Here is a 20,172-nt window from a genome sequence, read left to right as displayed (position 1 = left end):
TCTGAAGGCCATAACCTTGTCAGTTGAAATAAAATCATAAATTTAAAAAAATTGACAAAACTGAGAAATAAGTTTTTTTCTTTTACAACATATTTCACTGGCAGACAGTGGAATTTTGTCATTGCCCACTTAAAAGTGCTGTAAATGGAGGAAATTTGGGGGTCAGTGTTGCTACAAAGACATGGTGGAGTGAGCAATGGTTCCAAATGTGTTGCAGGCTGGGAGAGTTGGCTGGCTGCCCATCACCGCCCCGCTGCCCACCCAGCAGGTACCGTGCACAGGCTGGCCTCTGCAACAATGTGCGCCGACCACTGTGGGGCGCTGCGGGTACACCCTTCCTCAGGCTCGCGCCGCCTGTTTACGCTGATGGTGAGTACAGCACAGCAAAGGGCTTCCCAGGGGGGGGGGGAAAAAAAAAAAAAAAAAAAAAAAAAAAAAAAAAAAAAAAAAAAAAGCTAACCTGATCAAAAGTGGCCAAATCTACTTGAGAGGTAGACACGGTGAAGTCACCTACTTTGGAGATTCATCTGTTCCATTCCCTTTCCTCTGTCTACTTGACATCCTTGGTATACCTAAACCATCTATCACTTCTCTAACAAGCAGGTATCCGTGGCCCTGCACCCAACCTCTCCAGTCATTCCTTACATCTGGTCTGCAAACTGAAGAACAAGCAGGGGAGTCCACACTGTTTCTACCCAGCTGTGTGACCTACTGTAAGCATAAAGTAACTTGGTACGTTACAGAGCGAATTCTAGGACTACAAGCATGTTAGTGGATGAGCACATTTTTAGTGCAAAAGCCATTCCCCCTCCCCAATCCCCTTTGAGGACACTCCTCGATCTCCTTTCAAGATATCTCTCTTCTCCTTCCCCTCTCCTCTCCTCACCCCTCCCTCTCATCCCTTCATCCCTACCCCTCCCCTCTCCTTCCCCTTCCCATACATCATACAGGGTTGTCATGGTTCTGGTGGAACTAACCCACTTGAACTGCTAAACAAATTCAAGTGGCAATAGGTCAGTTAAAATGGTGGAACTGGCATTCATATGTCTACTGCAATGTTGGAAATTGCTCATTTGTACTACTTAAAATTACTGTATTTCTAAATTCAGGGTGGTGAAATTAGGCCAGGTAAAAGTATAGAATCAGCATTTTATATCTGCTTTTATAATTTGTTCATAAACAATTGCATTGGAACAGGCACTTGCTGGAGCAGCAAGTGAGCACTTGAGCAGGCAGTATCCACGCATGAACTGCACAGGCCAGGATCCCTGCCATATCACTGTGCATCTACTGGCTGGGCACGCCAGCTGGCTGTTTTGTGCGAGCTCCCTCCAAGTTAAAACTTGTTCTTCACTCCCCCCTCATCCACCACCACCAGCATCACGACTCCAATAATGGCTAGTAAGACCAAGCTCTCTGCAAGTTTTGATTTGCTCATCAGTCTCACTTGTGGGCCAGCTTGTGTCAGAAGAAGATACAACAGCTTTATGATACCCTTCCCATCCAAATCAATGCATAACTCTAGGTCAGAGGGATGCAACACCATAGCGAAAAGTGGTCTCATCCTGCCAAGTTATTTATATATTTGACTCAATTTTGCAATCACTGGTATAAGATCACATACCCTTTCAACTCCTGAAGCTTCATTTTATTTCTTGCTCCCCTTCTGAGTGCTTCACTTCTTTTGTCAGGAAGGGTATAGGTATCACTTCAACCATGGACTCTGGTTGAATTGGATAATGTGGGTTACTCTAATCAGTTCCATATCCAGTTTAAGACATTGACAAGGGGTTTCTGTGACATATAATATATTCCTTTTTTCTCCCCAGGGGAGGGGAAAGAGAGTGGAGGGGGCCACCTGGAGGGAATGATGGTGATTTTTATAGGGAGGGTTGGAATCAATGTACCATTTGCAATATTTCCTAGTGCTGTATTGCTATGGCATGCTGTATAGTTTTGTAGCCAAGGTTGGCAATGGGCAGTAACACTACTTATTGGTGTAAAGTCATGAGACTTTGTCAAGTTATATTGTGCTTATAATCCAGGCTGTTCCACAAAGTTATACCAACATTTCTGCAATGTGTCTTTCAAATCAGTGGCAACACAGTGTGCTGACAACCCTGTGAGTGTTTATTTTTCACTAAATTCATTAAAACTTCACAAAAAAAGAAGTTAACAAGTAATATAACTAACACCAGAAGTGCACACAAACAGAACTTATGGAAGTTGCCATACGTTGCACTTCGCTGCTAGATATGGAATTAATTCTTAGTCTGCCTGTATGGCAGCTGTAGCATTCTTTCAGGAAAGGCCACTTCTCCTTCCGCAAGTGGTGTTTCCCCTCCAGTTTACAGATGGACTATAGGATATGTCAGTCTGCTGGATACTGGGACACTTGACTGTTTGGGAAAATAAGCAAGCAGATAAAAAAGCCAAAGACTTCTGTGCTGTGAACACGACATGACATAATGTTCCATTCGCCTGCATGCTGTCATCTTGCTCTTGAGCCAGGCAGTCATGCAGCTGTGGAAGAAGTGGCTACCAGTAAGGCACAATAAGCAGAGAAGTTAACAACCCATTCATAGCACACTGCATACGTGTGAGTCCAGTGGGGTGTATTTGCCTTGACTTGCCTCCAAATATGACACTGTACATGAACTCATGGCTTCAGTTTTGTAACGCTATTGATAAATCTGTATTGTTTTTTATTTTTATTACATCCCTCTGTTTCACAGTATAAATAAACAATTTTTTAATAAAACATGAACTAAATTTTATCAGCATAAGTTTTGCTATAAATACTGTTTATTTTTACACAAGACAGAAGGATAACTATACAGAGCAAAAATGTTTCGTGGTTATGCGGTGTCTTGATAGGGTATGTAAATAAAGCAATCTAAATGAGGTAACGGTCAATAGGTATGCTACACACCAAATGTACTGGTAATGCGGTTATGCTCTTAATTAACAAGGCTACTAGGAATAGTATTGTAATCTATGCTTACTTATGATAGTTTTCAGTAGCCCACAGTAGTTTTACTGCTCTATCTTTTAGTCCATTTATCAGTTAGCTACAGTTAACAGTTAAACTACTTCAGCTCATTCTGTTGCCTATGTCATTTTCATCATCCTCTGAATGTCTTTTATCATAAGTTTTAAAAATGACAGTAAACATGATTTTTGTACATCCATGTCTATGTTAACCACATTTACCTCATAAAAGATAGTAGTGCAGGTGCTAAACACCTGCCTGCTGCGCGCCGAAGCCATTGGAGCATCAACAATTCAAATCTAACATCTTCACACCCATTCATACACTGGAAGTCAAGCACTTCATTTTCACCTCCCTGACTTAGATTTCATCATTGTTAACCTTCTCATACAGCCAACTATTATACCAAAATGTCTTGGACTATCTCTTGCCTACAAATATGTCTGGTGTCACTATCTACTAACCCCCTAACAACAAACTTACTCCACTAAATAGTCTAACTTAAAGTCATTTACCTCTAAGTGCTGCTCTGTTATTCTTGTAATGTACTGCCTTGCTTTTAATAGACTTTTTAATAAAAATAATGACATTATTATGAAAAAGATAGATTGATACTCACCATATAGGAGAGATGTTGAGTCGTAGATAGGCACAACAAAATGACTGTTAACAAGTAAGCTTTCAGCCAAAATGCTTTCTTATGAATTAGACAACATGCACACACATTCATGCAAACACAACTTGCACACACTTGAGCACTGTCTCTGGCTGCTGAGGTGTTTGCCTCTGTAAGTTACGACGTAATAGGCGACAGAAATAAGAAACGTTACACTGTCTGTGGAGCTATGAACATAGTTTATTGTATTATTATCCAAAGAGTTACAGAAAAAAGATATAATTTTTTAAATGGAACAATAGTTGTTTCTATAATGCAATGGAATCAGTAACGCCATCTGTGTATGTATCAATTTAAATTACATCCTACCACTTTTAGTTTGGGAGCTACAACCCCTCAAAGTTTCAGGAGCAGATACCACACGCTGTACATAATACATGGCTGTGTGGTGGGTGTTGGATGTTCTGGTGGTGGAAAGTTGATTTAAATGAGATCTTCAAATGTGTGTCTATGTTCCTGAAAGTACAATGCAATGCGCTGTCTAAAGGATCTGCGGATGAGATGTAACATCGCCGGTGTCACGGAGCAACATGCGTCCTCGATGCGCCATTTTAGATCATCTGGGGATGTGGGCTCAGTAACATAAACATGATCCTTTAGATATCTCCTCAAAAAGAAATCTAATGGTGTTGAATCTGTTGACCTTCCAGGCCATGAATGAGGACCATGGTGCCCCAACCACCTTACTGCAAACCTGTTGTTTAGTTCTTCCACAACAGCACATGCAGAATGGGCTGGGTGACCATCGTGCTGCATTCACATATGGACTCTCATGTGTAGAAACACATGTTCAAGGAGATCACCCAAACTGTTGACTGTAAATGCATGATATAACTCACTTGTCAGTGCACCTGGGAAGTAGTGTGGACCAATGATTTCATCCCCAAGGATTCCACACCATACATTAATAGACCATCTACGTTGACGGTCAACAGGTTGTACCCACCGAGGATTGTCTGCGGTCCAGTACTGCACATTATGGCGATTCACTGCACCGTAATTTGTGAATGTGGACTCATCAGAGAACATAATACCTTGTAAAGACTCCAGCATGAAATTACACATGGCCCATTCACAGAATGTAACTCTCACACGGAAATCATTCCCATGCAGCTCCTGGGTCAGTGACAGGTGGTAGGGGTCCACCTGTGGCCATGTACTATATGCCACACAGATGTGAGACTGACACCAGCGACTACAGCAATGGCTCATAAGCTGACATGAGGATCGTGGTGTACTGCAGCTAAAACAAACACCTCCATCTCCTCACTTCTTGCAGTTCTTCGTCTGTTACTGTGGCGCATTACCAAGCTGCCTGTTTCCCGAAGTCGTTGTTCGGCACTTCGCCTAGGATATTTCATGGTGTATGCCACGACTGCTTCAGTGGCATTGTGTCGGCACTCGCCAAGCATCAGCAACACGTCAACTTACTCTTTGTTCATGTATGCCATCTTCATCCAATATCAGTAACTGTGGTATATTGAGCCCTGTTTGTTTGTGTGGCTCGAACTGTTGGGTATACGGCCATGTGCAGCGACAATCGGCAGTCCAACAGCGCATTGAGGAAGCTTCTCACTCCGTGACACCAGTGACATTACAACTCAGCCACACCACATTTAGAAGGCACATTGCATTATGCACAGCATGTGTGGTATCTGCCCATGAAACTTTGAAGGTTTGTAGCTCCAAAACTAAAAGTGATAGGAATGTAATTTAAGTTGATGTATACACAGCTGGTGTTACTGATTTCAGTGCATGGTAGAAACAACTATTGTTCCATTTAAAAAATTCTATCTTTTTGCTGTAACTCTTTGGATAATAACACAATAAACTATGTTCATAGCTCTGCAGACAGTGTAATGTTTCTTATTGTGACCTACCACAATAAATATTTCCGTCGCCTATTACTTTGTAACTTACAGAGGCAAACACATTTAGTGAAACACCCTGTATGTTGTCTAACTCGGAAGAAAGCTATTTGGCTGAAAGCTTACTTGTTAACAGTCTTTTTGTTGTGCCTATTTACGACTCAGCGTCTTTGCTGTATGGTGAGTAGCAGTCTATCCTTTTCATAATATTATCATTAATCCAGCCTGGATTTTCCATTATTTAATAAAAATAGTAATAATTCACTGCACGTATGTGTATAATATCACCTATTACAAGTACTGCAACTGCATAGCAGGTCTCAGTGGTACACCACAGCCTCCTGGTCTGCCGCCACCACAGATGGTAGCAGCAGCACTGACCAAACTACAGGCTGGTGTGAACGAGCATAGCTATGTCACAGGTCTTGCTGCTGTGTGGGGTGACATGTTAGCCCATGATCTAGCAGCCACCATCAACATTAGTAAGTAATCTGTCAACAGGTATCTGTTACATTGTTTACACTCGACACCCACCAGCAGAAATGAACTTATATTTGTTCAACAGATTCAGTGGACTGCTGTACTCACAATCACCCTGAGTGCTACCCAGAGAGGAGCAATAAAACGTGCAATGCCTATATGAGGTCATTGCCATCGATTTCAGATGACTGTAAACTAGGTGAGTGTTCTAGAAACATAGTTTATTGTTTTCTTTTCTTCTTGCTTATAATCCATATCATCTAGCTTGACCTTTAGTGTTTTATTCATTTTCTTGCTGTAATGCAATATTTATTTATGTTCCAGAAGGATTTCACATTTTAATATAAAAGTCATCTTCAGTGCACTTTTTAGTTGCTTATCTGTTATGCTAAAACCTGTAATCAAATATTGTATTGGAGCAAGAAGAAGACATTTGCATTTATAAAAAGAATAATTATCTACTTACTATAGAAAATGGCCACCCCTAAAAGTTTGCTGTAAAGTCAGTTTCATGATGCCTAGTAGTTTAATAATGATAAAACAATTGCTAAAATGATCTCCATGGTCAGCTGTAAACATTCTACGTCTTACAACAAAATGTGTGAAGAGCTATCTGTAGCTCTATTTCATACCGTAACCAGCAAGTTAAGTATGTGAAAAAAAATGACATTCCAGGATGGTAAAGATACACCGTGCTCTAACAAGTATGTTAGAATGATAGAGTGAGGACATGAGCACAGTTTTTTTTTAAAAAAAAAAAAAAAAAAAAAAAGAGCATAGCATTATTGCTAGTACACAGGTGCTAAACAAATACAGAAGAATATCGTATGCCTTATACAAAAAGTTTTGTTAATTTTCAGTGCAGTGTCTGAGAACTGTCAAAGAGCCCCAGGAAGTTTCGTTACTGTGAAGAGATAACTATACAAAATATTCAGCTGCTTGTTAACCATTCTGGTACTGAAACACGTGGTAATGGAAAAAAGACCAATATTCTTATTTCGGTTTTTAGATATTTTTGTTCCACGGGAGAAGACTGTTTCACCATCCTCTTTCATCTGACTATTGCAGCAGTGGAAGTAGAAACAATAAATGTATCACACACTTAAGTGTTATTGTGGTTGCAGTCGACTCAAGAGAGGGTTGTTTTGAATCGTGATAGGGGAAACAATCTTATTGTTCTTATCTGATCTAGTAGTGGAGGGGAGGTGGTGGTGTAAAATTCCTGCTTGGCATGCTTTATGTTATTTTTGTGGGTTAAACCTCTCCACAGTGTCTCATGGAATGAGATCATGTAACTGTTGTTTGTAAAACGCTCCTCGATGGGGACATTAAGCATGATCCCTTTGGAGTTATTTGAGAGAGTGAGGCCCTGTACCGGCATCAGTGTTCACCATCTCCCTTCATTCAGCCAGCCAGAGAGGCTTGCATTAGGCCATGAGGCACATGAATAAACAAATAAGGAGAAAATAATGTCATTAGCAGTATTTTCTTCAGTAATTCTGTAATGTTTTCGAATTTTTTGCAGAGGTACGAGAGCAGATGAATGCAGTGACAGCTTTCCTGGATGGTTCAGCTGTATATGATGAGCTGGGACCATCTTATCGCAAAATGGAAGAGGGAAGGGTTGACGTAGATGCATGTTCAAGGTCAGTTCCATTTCTAGGTCATTATTATCTGACCTATCTGAATGAGAGTGCTTGGTAACGGAAAGTGTTACACTGGTGTCGGTCTGGAGCTTATAAAAATCTGTGGAGCTGTTCATCACATAATGAGTATTAAATGATTAAAAGTTTCATTTCATTTCAAACATCTCCTTCATCATTATCATCATCATCAGTATGAAGTGTGATCTCCTTGGGCACAAATGCATTCTTTATTCATTATGACATGGAAACTAATGCCTCTGGCCATCATCTTGAGAAGTTTGTTGCCTTGCTTGAAACACATGCTGTGGTAGTTCATGAAGATTACTGTCTGGAACCTGAAGTATACATGTGTACATCGCATCTCACATACACTCTTTGGCTGTTACATTAGGGAACTGGGCAGAACACTTGAGCATCCGTACATTCCTAAACATGTTTTTGGTATGAATTGCAGTGTGGGTCTTGCATTGTACTGCTAGAATGTGCCATTTGGTATGCTGGTTATAGAGAGTAGGACAACAGGATTTATAATTCTTGCCTCATCTCTGTCAACATTCACTCTCTATTCAACAATCACTAAATTAGTCCTGGTGTCACATCCAATAGCTCCCCATCCAATGATTTCAGAAGTTGGTGAGGTTTGGGTCCCAATAATTACTGCGGCCTGTGTCATAACAACAGGTTGACTACAGACGCATTGTAGTCAACCTAACTGCCAAAAACTGATGCAAGACTCATTGCTGAACAACAGAGAATACCATTCAGTGTCCCAGTTGACTGGCTTTATGTGAGTATGTGTTGTCCTGAATCCATCTCATCACCAGACATTCTATAGTCATTGCACTACAGCCAACTCTCTGTGCAGTCTGTCAGCATGATGCTCCCATATCCCTCATGTCAGCAGTTTGACTTTTTGCAAAATCCTTCAGATGACTACAACAAAACCAAACAGTGAAAAATCCAGGACAGAATGTAACAGTTTATGAAAAGGATATTTGCTGCTCACCATATAGCAGAGATGCTGAGTCACAATCTCCATCTATTCTTGTCTTCTGCAGGTCTTTTACACCAAATATACTCAATAATCTATTTTAGATCATGTGATTCTCAGCTGCCAATGTAATTGCTTCTCTACACAGCTCTTTCCAGATCCATGTTAATGATGATTTCGTAGATAATGTCCGACTAGCCTGTCATGTAAGTGTTTTCCATAGACTTATTGACTACTTTTCCTGTACTTTTTTAATTCATTCTTGCTCTATGCAATTTACATTTTTAACATCGGTTCATATTTCAGTGCTTTCAGTTTATTTAACACCAGTTTGCCAGTGAACCACATTTCACTTCCGTACAATGCTGTTTCTCTGACATTCACTTTTGCTTTGTACTTCTTGCCGGGCTTATACAAACATACAATGGACCCACAAAAGTAATGTATGCCTCAACTCAGATATCACTCACTTTGTAACAGAGAAATCTACTATGGTAAACCACTGTGTTAGCATGTGTCTTGTACAGGCATTGGTGCCATGGCTACCACAACATTTCATGAGGTGTCGATGCGAGCTGTCACTATTCACCTTGCTCACTCTGGTGACAACATTGTGGGGCTGGCTGTAAGGCAACAGCACATTCAAACATCGAAAGACAGAACCGCGTCAGGGCCTACATACATCACAGATGGTCAGTGCCACCTCTGCACACTGATCAATAAACTAACTTCATATAATCCCAGAATGGAGAGCACTCTTCCTCTTTTTGCTATTGTTCTTCCTTCTAGTAACTTGAACTTTGCTCTTGTGATGAATTATGATTTGTATCTTAGATTCAGTGTGAGAAAAAGAATATACAGTATACTTCCTAGGTTCCCTGTGATACTACATATAAATGTCTTATGGTATACTACATATAAAGCTAGGGTTTATGAAGAATTTAGTGAAAGTGATGAATCAAAGACAAGCTTTCAAGTATTTAAAGAAGTAATTCTCACAACTCAGTGATGCTACAATCAAAGAAAGAATCTTCATTGTACTGCAAATCCAAGAACTGTTTAAGGAAGGAGCATTTAATAGGTTCTTGGATGGAAAAGAGAAAACAGCTTGCGAAACCTTCAGAAATGTTACTGGCAATTTCTTGGGAAATCAGTGAGCTGAAAATTACAACCTAGCTGTTAATGAACTTTTGAGGACATTCTGAGAGCTAGGTTGTAACATGCCACTCAAGATCCACTTTTTAGGCTCTAAACTCAACTTCTTTCCAAACAATTGTGGTGCTGTGAGTGATGAGCGCCCATAGTGCTTTCAAGACATTTCAGCAATGAAAAGAATGTAGCAGGGCAAGTGTAGCTCATCTGTGCTTGCAGACTATTGTTGGAATGTCATGAGAGATATGCCAGAAGTCAATTACAAACTTAAACCAAGGATTTTATGTATATAAACTGAAGCAACAAGTGAAAATTTGTACCAAGGCCGGGAATAAAACCCAGGTGTCCTACGTACTAGGCAAGTGTATTAGCCACTAATCCATCTTGGCACAGTGGTTCACACAACTAGATGGATTACTGTGGCATGCCTCCCTCCTCAATCAAAATGCTCACTGCTGCCCCATTCTACTTTAAACTCTGCCTTATGCGCTTCAGTCTATATACATAAAATCATATCTGATTGAGACCAATGAAGTTGCCAAAACTGTGTCATTTCATTTGGAAACTAAGGAAACGGAAAGCAACAACAAAGTAGAGCTTCAGTATCTGATCAGTTCATACAATCTTAAATTAGTAATTGACCTATCCACAAGGATTACATTGGGCTGTCAGGCATAAATAGACAATATATATATATATGAATGGGTTGTCAGACCTTGATGGACAACTCCACACTCTGCATGACAGTATACCTGTGAAGACAGCAATTCCTACTTGGAAATACATAAAGTTAATGACCAGAGACTTACTGGAAATCCTTAAACATAAACTGCAGTGGGTGGGCTGGAGTCTTGTATACAGACTGAATGAAATTGACACTAATTTTAATATGTTCATAAATGAGTTCTCATCCCTCATTGAAGAGATTTTCCCAAACGAGTTTGTTAGAAGCAATATGCCTGCATTCCTGAACATGCCCTGGATCACAAAGGGAGTTAAACAGTCATGCAAAATAAAGAGGGAAGACCACACATTGCCATATAAAATATTTAAAAAATGAATTGACACACTCTGCATTCTTGTGGGCTTACGGCAGACTGATCAATGTGGTAAGAAACAAATAAATAAATATCACTTCTGGACAAATCTCCAGGTTAAGATCAGAATAATTACAGTACGCACAGAGGCATTTACACAATCATTATTCCTGTGCCCCATATGTGTATGGAATGGGAAGAAGTGCTAATAACTGGTAAAATTGGAAGTACTCTCAGCCATGACCTTCACAGTGGTTTGCGGAGTATGAATGTAGATGAATCTTTGACTCCTACATTAGTTGCCTGATTACTTACTGTACGTGGAAGAAATGTTCCTCTAATGTGATTAAGTAGGTTTATAAGCTGGAAGAAAAATGGTTATTGGAAATTCATTACAATTTTGTAACATTTGTTTGGGTGTGTCATGACATTAAAGTTACTGATATCGACTGCAGGCCACATTCATACTCCAAAATTATGATGAAAATTATGGATAAGGTGTCTATAAAACACTTATTTCATGCCCCATATTGGGGGATAGCTTTGTAAATCCTTCCTGCTATCTCCAACAAAAATTATATCTATAAAAAAACAGGATCACCAAAATGAACATACTAAGGTAAAATAAATGTGGAAAACGTTTATTTATTATGTGGCGGCAGATACACTTGGAGCAAGGGGTTTGTGCAAAGAAGACTTTTCAAGGGATGAAGTAGAAACTTCCCACTGGTCTCCACGATCAAGGATACAAATACTAACTTGATACAGGAATATGTTTTCATATTCACTTCCAAACACAAAATTGAAAGAAAATAATGTAAAATTAAAAAGACCTTAATTTGCAAATTTTCTGTAAATTAATAAGAACAGTTAATATCATAAGAAGAATGAGTACCTGTTCGGGAATGGAAATTCAGTAAATTTTCGGTATGTCATCTAATGGCCAGTTTCTCTCTGCAACTGCATTGGTATAGATATATGATTCATCACTTTGATTTGTTATAATATACACATACCATACTATACAAGTAATTACTCTTGAAGAGATGTCATCTTTATAGCTTTAATCACATATAACCAATTTGAAATATGAGAACAGCATCAATATATGATTACCACAGTGGAGCAGAATTTGTCAACCAGATTTTAAATATAAATGTTTTTCTTTAGGTGCCGAGAGAAATCTGCATTAGGGGCTCTTTATTCTGTACTTCTTCAAGAGCATAACAATGTAGCATCCAAACTTGCTGCCTTAAACAGCCATTGGTCAGATGAAACTGTATTCCAAGAAGCTCGTCGAATTGTTGTGGCTGAGATTCAACACATAACTTTCAATGAATTTTTACCAACAGTCCTGGGACAGGTCAGTATAAATTAAGGTCTCTGTTTACTTTACATTCAATTCTTTTTAAGAAATGCACCTACTTTGAAACCTTTTTTCTGGAATGATATCAGTTTATTAATAATACCCATGAATATAGTGTATTTGTTAACAGAAATTGTTTTATGTGAAAAAATAGTTTGATTTTATGAACACAAACAATGCAGAATTTGATTTTCACAACAATAAACACTTATAAAGTTATTAAAAATATTTTTGCAAGACCCAAACTATTTTCATAATACATTGAAAGTATTAGATCCCTAACAGTCACAAGATTAATAAAATATGTCCAATAAGTATGCTTGTTCATGTTTTAGCCATTCAAACATTTGTCTATTATCAATGTCTTCACACACACACACACACACACACACAGAGAGAGAGAGAGAGAGAGAGAGAGAGTTTCTTTTATTCTGCATTTCATTTTAGTTATCGTAACGCCTGATTATTATATTAATAGGTAAAAAACTGCACTTACGAAGTGGTAGGCTATTTAGCTGTATAATATGCTGTTGTATTCTGTTTTTGTTACATGTGCTGTGCCTTAAAATTGATCATATAAATTAAGATTATAACCACCCAACATTTTTATCTGTGTGTGAACTATTACAAAATAATTGTAGATATTTTTGCTGTAACTCATTTTTCAGATTGTATCCCAGAGACCAGAACTGAAACTTAAAGAACAAGGGTATTTTACAAGTTATTCAAGCTCAAATCATGCTGGAACAATCAACAGTGTGGCAACAACAGCACTCCAAATTTTCCGTTTCATGGTACCTGAATCACTGGTATGTCTTTTGAATGTTTTCAATTAAGCACTGTTAAATCATTACTAAGGCTATAATTCTCACACTATGCTATGGAAATTTGATATAAAAGTTACAGATAAATAAACTGGTTATGTGGACCAAAAGCTTTGATGCTGTAACAGCAACAAGTAAACGATGATACTGAACCATAAACTTAGAAAACAGCAAGCTTTCTCACTTTATTTCAAGAATAAAAAGGAGAAACTGAAAAAAAGGAAAATGTTAAAAGACTTTTCTTGAAGGAATATAGCTTGAAGAGAAACTTTTAACTCACAGAGCATGATGTAATGTGTGATAGTTGTGTGAAGTGCTTTCATTTTGTGTGAAGTGCTTTCAAATAGTCTCACACAATCAAAGCTACTGGATTTAAGACCACAGATACACTGAGGAGCCTAAACATTATGACTAATGTCCACTGTGAGATTGAATGCTGCCGCCTGGTAGCATTGTGGGGATGCAATGTGGTAAGGAAATACACTCCAAGACAAAAAAAAAGCTCTGCTAAGAAATTATCCAAATGGGACAAAAGTTGGTAGATCTGATGTACATTTACAGTTTTGGAAAAATTGGATGATTTGTTGAAGAGAGAGAGCTTCGTAAATTGAGCAAGTCAGTAACACTTTGGTCCTCTTTCAGCCCTGATGCAAGCAGTTATTTGGCTTGGCACTGATTGATAAGAGTTGTTGATGTCCTCCTGAGTGATATTGTGCTAAATTCTATCCAATTGGCATGTTAGGTCATCAAAAGCCCGAGATAGTTGGAGAGTCCTGCCCATATTGCTCAAAATGTTCTCAGTTGTAGAGAGATCCAGCAAACTTGCTTTCCAATGTAGGCATTGGCAAGCATAAAGACAAGCAATAGAAACTCTGGCCGTGTTTGGGCAGTCATTATCTTGCTGAAATGTATGCCCACGATGACTCGCCATGAGCGGCAACAAACCGGAGCATGGAATATCATCATCGTACACTACTATGCTGTAAGGGTGTCATGGATGACAACCAAAGGTGTCCTACTACAAAAAGAAATGCCACCTCAGACCATCACTCCTGGTTGTCACGCTGTGTAGTTGGTGGGCAATAGTCAGGTTGCTATCCCACCACTGTCTGGGACATCTCCAGGCACATCTTCAGCCTGAAATCTCATTGACTGAAGTAGAGTTGTTTTCAGTAATGAGTCCCACTTCGAACTGAGCTCCAGTGACCAGTGAAGATGGGTCTGGAGATGCTCTAGACAGCATTAGAATACCAACCTGATTGTTGCCTTCCATATAGCCCAACAACCAGGAGTGATGGTCTCAGGGTGCCATTTCTTTTCATTGTAGGACCTCTCCAGTTGTTATCTGTGACACGGTGCAGTGCAGCAGTACATCGATGATATTCTATGCCCCCTTTTGTTGCCTTTCATGACAAGCCATCCTGGTCTTACATTTCAGCAAGATAATGCCCACCCACATGCAAGGAGAGTTTCTACTGTCACACTATTTGGACAGAATTTTGGATGGTTTGCTCAGGAGGAAATCAAACAGCTGTTTATATCAATGCCAAGCCGAATAACAGCTTGCATGAGGACCATACATGGGCCAAAGCATTGTTGACGTGTTTTGTTTGTGAATCTCCTCTTCATAAATAAATCATCCAATCTTTCTGAAATTGTAAGCAGCAGAAATGAATGGGGAATCATTCTAGTGCTGATACAGGCCACAGATGAGGAAATCCACTGACGTAAGCAACTTTGAAAGGGCAGATTGTTATGACCCCGTGTCTGGGAATGAGCATCTCAGAAGCAGCAAAGCTACTTTCAGTTGTTGACATGCTACTGTCAGGATCATCTGTAGAAAGTGGTTGAATGACAGTGAAACACATGTAGGCAACAACATGTTGGACGTGCATGCCTCATCATAGAAGTTGGAGGTCAGAGGCTTTCCTGCTCTATAAGGCAGGATAGGCAGTGATGTGCAGCAGATGTGATGACAAAATACATTGATGATGCAAGTAACAGTGTTTGTAGCACACCAGTCAGTGCATGTTCTTGGAAACAAGGTCCACATTGTATGACTCCTATGTGTTCCCATGTTGACCTAATGAACTCACCAGTTGCAATAGCAGTGGACATAGAATCATAGCAATTAGACCATGGATCAGTGAAAACATATCACCTAGTTGGATGAATCATGTATCTTGTTACACCAGCTCAATAGTAGTGCTCAGATAAGCAGTCATCCTGAGAAATACAGTTCAAAAAGTTCACTGTGCTACAGGCAAAGTTAGCTGTGGGATGATGTTAGGGTATAGAAGACATTCCTCTGTGTTTCCATGGGACATGTGGTAGCAAAAGAAGGCACCACAGTAGTTGTGGACTGTCATTGTTGTGGTCTTCAGACTAAAGACTGGTTTGATGCAGCTCTCCATGCTAGTCTGTCCTGTGAAAGCCTCTTCATCTTTTTATAACTACTACAACTTTAATTAGTTGCACATTCTACATATCCAGTCTTAAACATTCTTCTACAGACAACATTTCAAATACCTCTAACCTCTTCATGTCTGAACTGATAATTATCCACGTTACACTTCTGTACAAGGCTACACTCCAGAAATATATCTTCAGAAAAGACTCCATAATTATGGAGTATGTGAACATTATTGAGATAACATTCTTTCATCATACCTGATCTATTCCTTATTGGTGATTGATTCTTCCACTATGATAACTGTCAGTGTCACAAGGCCAAAATTGTGCTACAGTGTTTTGAGGAGCATGATAATGAACTCAAGTTGATGCCTTGACCACCAAATTCACATCATCTGAACCCAATTAAATACATCTGAGACACTATCAGGCACAAGCTCCCTACCCTCAAACCATCGACCCATAATTTATGGGTATTACGCTACCTTTGCATAGACATCTGGTGCTACATATCTGTGGGAACCTATCAAGGACTTATCAAAACAGTCTTATGCAGAATCACTGCTGTACTGCATTCCAGAGGTGGACCAACACACTACATAGTGAGATTTTAGGTTTTCCCACTGCAAGAAAGTTTTGAATGAGTGATTGTCTTCTGCTGAGCAGTCCCTTTACATCCCCTATCTCCTGCTCTCAGCCTCTAGCTAGCTGGCTCAGGAAGTAGTGCTGGGAGAAGAGCAATGTTGGGGCTCAACCCAATCTCTTCAGTCATATCATGGGTGGAGCTGGATGTGGGTCTCTGCCACCAAAGCGAAAAAGTGTCCTCATCTTCTTCAGTTACCACAATAGGAGCATATTTCCACATAGATTGCCCCTGTGCTTTGAAATGCTCAAGGCTGGGTCCTAGGTCTTGTTTAACTGAAGGCTGCAGCCTTTAATTATTAGTTCATCAAGTAGTCAGATCTCAACAGCCTAGAACACAATCCTGGAACCTGTTGGACTGATGAAACACCTTGGTACTACCTTAATTCATGGCATATACATAGGAGATGCAGTGCTCTGCTACATAGTATTTTGTCAGCTGTTCATTATCTGTGTGGGATTTATGCTCAGTGCATCTCTCCTGTACTATCCAGAAAGTCTAGTCTTCAAATATTGTCCTGCACTGGCAAGGAATGTGGTAGACTCTCGTTTTCACAGTCCTAGGTCACCCCTGACTGATCCCAACTAGGTTTTTGTCTTGGGTTGTGGGTGGAATATGCTCTTGGCATTATGTTTCCAGAGTATTCTTCTGATTGCTGATGTGTTCCTGATGTATGGGATAACAGCCATTGCAACAAGTTTCTCTTCTTGCTCAGCAGGCTGTGGTCTTCGCTTCTTTGGTCTTAAGGCACTCTGTATCAGGCAGTTGCCGTAAACATTCCTATGGAACATAACCTTTAGGTTCTACAGTTTGGCTGCTAGATCGTCATGGTCTGACATTTCACATGCCCTGTGCATTAGTGTGCTTTGGACAGCTCATTGTGAAGCGGCATGACAGTTGGAGGTGTGCAAGTACAAATCTTTGTGTGATAGTTTAAAGTAGAATCTGTGTGCTAGTATACCATTTAGTCTTTGGTTGATAAGCATACCCAGAAATAGAAGTTAATTATTTTCTCCTATGTCCATTGTGAATTTGATGTATTGGTGTGGCAAATTCTTATGTTGCAGGATGTCTTGTAGGTGACTGTCGTTGCAGTCAGATTATGAATGTATCATCTATATACTGAAAAAAGTGTGAAGGCTTGTAAACTGATGACTCCAGTACTTCCATGAACATATTGACCATCACTGCTGAGAGCAAGCAGTCCATTGCTACTTTGTCTGTTCGTTAGTAATAATTTCCATCAAACAGAAAATAGGTTGACACAGCACGAATTAAAACAGTTTTATTAGTGGCAGTCCAAACATTTCTCTGATGAGGCTTAGCAAGTCTCCTAAAGGCACCCTTTTAAGGAAAGGTACCATATCAACGCTTGCCATGAGGTCTCCTTGGCCCAATTGGAATTTCTGAAGCTGCTGGATGAAATGCGCCAAATTCCATATGTGGCTCTGGCATTTGCTGACAGAGGGGCAGGGCATCACTCTCAGGTGTTTTGCTAATTTATATCTTGGAGTGCCAATGTTATAACAGTTGGACAGAATGGCATTCCTTCTTCATGAAATTTTGGTAGTCCATAAAGTCTGTGTGGTGCAGCTACTTGTGAACAAAGTCTCTGCACTGTCTTTTTATATGGAAATGTACGATGGAGGAGCTCAATGGTCTCTCTCTTTACATGGTTGATAGGAAACTTAAAATGTAAACTCCGTCCACACCCCCTGGCAGACTCAGTGGTACCAACTGTCTGCCATTTCATCCTCTGACATTAGCATCATTGGATGTGTTATGAAGGGGCATGATGTCAGCACGCTATTCCCCCACCCTACGTCAGTTTTCATGACCTAGAGCCACTACCACTTGGTCAAGTGGCTCCTCAGTTGGCATCATAATGTTGAGTGCACCTTGTTCCTCTCCTCCCACCAAGGATAACTTCCTGGCAGTACAAAATATTTGATCACCAGCAACTGAGGAGCATATTTACAGAAAAAAATACACTTCAGTTGCCAGTAATTTTCTTAATTTATTCCACAACTGGTTTCAGTACTTAAAGCTTCATCTTCAAGTGCCACCAAATAGTTATGAGAACACACCTGTGGAGCGTAGGACCAGCAACCATAGTGCCCACCTGGACAGCGTGATGCGGAAATGACTGGTCACATAATGTACCTCAATGGCAGGCTGATCCAGCTAGCGCACTTACCCGTGAGTTGGGGAGCGCACACTTGCCAGTGGAGCACTGCCTCATGGTCATGCACTGTGGCTGTATGAGCACACAGCTGGAATGAGCATGTGTACAAGTGAAGGGGCAGGCTAGTGTGTGATGTCATGAGGAACTTCAAATCCCATCTCGGTCATGGCTGTTTTCGAAAGAGCTCTAATTCTAATTTAATCTGTATGAATTAAGTCAGAGTTATAAACTGAAGGCCATACAAATGTAACAGCTGGTAAGGGATGAGCCGTATGTATGAAAGTGTCCAGCAAAGCAGATTAACAAGCAACATTTGCACTAGTAACTAAAGAATTATTGAATTTTTTAAATTATTTTTAGACAAGTTTACTTATATCAGGTGATATCTGCAGTGATGTGCAGCATTCTGTTCATTGCAGGGTCCTGAATCAATGGCCTATCTTTGTTCCTATCGTCTTCATTGCACTGCTCACAATGTTATGTTGGCCCAAACATGCACATAATCCTAGCTACATTCCAGCACAGTTTTGAGAATGTCTCTGTCTTGACATTAAACAATGGGAAGTCCAGATTGGAATATCAACAGTTATGAACAGTACAGGTAGCTACTCACTATAAAGATGACAGGCACAATGAAAAGACTGTTGCACACTAAACTTTTGGCCAAAGCCTTCTTCAGAAAAGAAATGAAAACACACACATTCACACAAGCAGGTGCACTTCATGCACATATAACCAAATTCGCTACTTTAGCAGTCCTGCTAAAACACACACACTTTCACACAAGCAGGAACACTTCACACACACAAGACCACTATCTCTGGCCGCTTGGCACACTGCTGAAGTGACCGGAGATAGTGGTCACGTGTGAATGTAGTGTGCCTGCTTATGTGAATGTGCATGTGTTTTTCTTTCTTTTCTGAAGAAAGCTTTGCCCAAAAGCTTCTATCTGTCAGAATATGTGATCTGTATGGTTAGCAGCAATATGTCTACATTTTGATACCATTGAGAAAATTTCAAACAACTATAGTACCTGCCTTTTATCAACATTGAATTTTGTAAGTCAATTAGTTCTAATTGCATTGTAGATGGCAGTTCATCAGATATGTCTCAAAAAGAAGTACTTGAACAATGGCAATTCCTTCTATAAAATGTTCAGTTCTTTAAACCACAGCACAAAACTCTTTGTTAGTTGATTAATTACATGTTGATAGTTTCTGAAGGTGACGTCAGCAGGTAAATTAAGAAAATCAGGATGAGGTAAGAAAGTAAGATATCCGTTCCCTCTCAAATAAAGGAAGCTTACCTCTGAATGCCCTGTTTTCATGCATGTGTACTGGCAACAAATCTTTCCCCTGTAGTGACACATTCAGTGTACTTAGTGTGCATCATTATATCACCCAGAGGAGCAAGTTCTGATTTGCATTTTGGTTCCCTGAGACAAGGAATTTATTCCTCTTTCTAGTTTAGAAACAATGCTGTTTCCTCAGGAATTGCAAATAACTTCAAGAACCTTACTTTTGCTGATCCAGTGAATGGTGCAGTGGTAATGTGTACCTCTATACTCAGCTTCGTTATCTCAAAGACACCCTTTGAACAGTTGATGGCCAACACCCTGCCATTGCACAAAATTCCCCACAATGTCCATTGTATGAAGAAGTTTCACAGTTTCAGCACACAGTGCCTCCTGATGAATGAAACAGTGTCTACTGCATATGTCCTTTCCATGATCACAGTGAAATTTATTTTTTAAGTGAGAGACAAAAACAATGATTGACACCGACCAATTTGTGGCACACTGTGGCCACAGAGGCTATAAGATGAACATCAACAAAAGCAAAATGAGGATAATGAATCTAGTCAAATTAAATCACGCAACGCTGAGGAAATTAGATTAGGA

At 39.8% G+C, this 20,172-nt stretch overlaps 1 protein-coding gene across 1 annotated transcript in view; it reads left to right on the top strand.

Annotated features, from left to right (window-relative positions):
• LOC126457994 (uncharacterized) overlaps window positions 1-20,172 on the top strand; it is a 375,721-nt gene that overhangs the window by 230,593 nt on the left and 124,956 nt on the right. Inside the window, exons 5-10 of the mRNA XM_050094761.1 lie at window positions 218-369; window positions 5,854-6,018; window positions 6,102-6,215; window positions 7,542-7,662; window positions 12,013-12,205; window positions 12,877-13,017. Of these exons, the coding sequence (XP_049950718.1) occupies window positions 218-369; window positions 5,854-6,018; window positions 6,102-6,215; window positions 7,542-7,662; window positions 12,013-12,205; window positions 12,877-13,017 (886 nt within the window). The remainder of the gene's footprint in view (window positions 1-217; window positions 370-5,853; window positions 6,019-6,101; window positions 6,216-7,541; window positions 7,663-12,012; window positions 12,206-12,876; window positions 13,018-20,172) is intronic.

This window comes from Schistocerca serialis, chromosome 2 (assembly GCF_023864345.2).
Source record: "Schistocerca serialis cubense isolate TAMUIC-IGC-003099 chromosome 2, iqSchSeri2.2, whole genome shotgun sequence".
Classification (NCBI taxonomy): Eukaryota; Metazoa; Arthropoda; class Insecta; order Orthoptera; family Acrididae; genus Schistocerca; species Schistocerca serialis.
The sequence above is the reverse complement of the archived record's forward strand: the minus strand, read 5'-3'. Positions and strand labels throughout refer to the sequence as shown.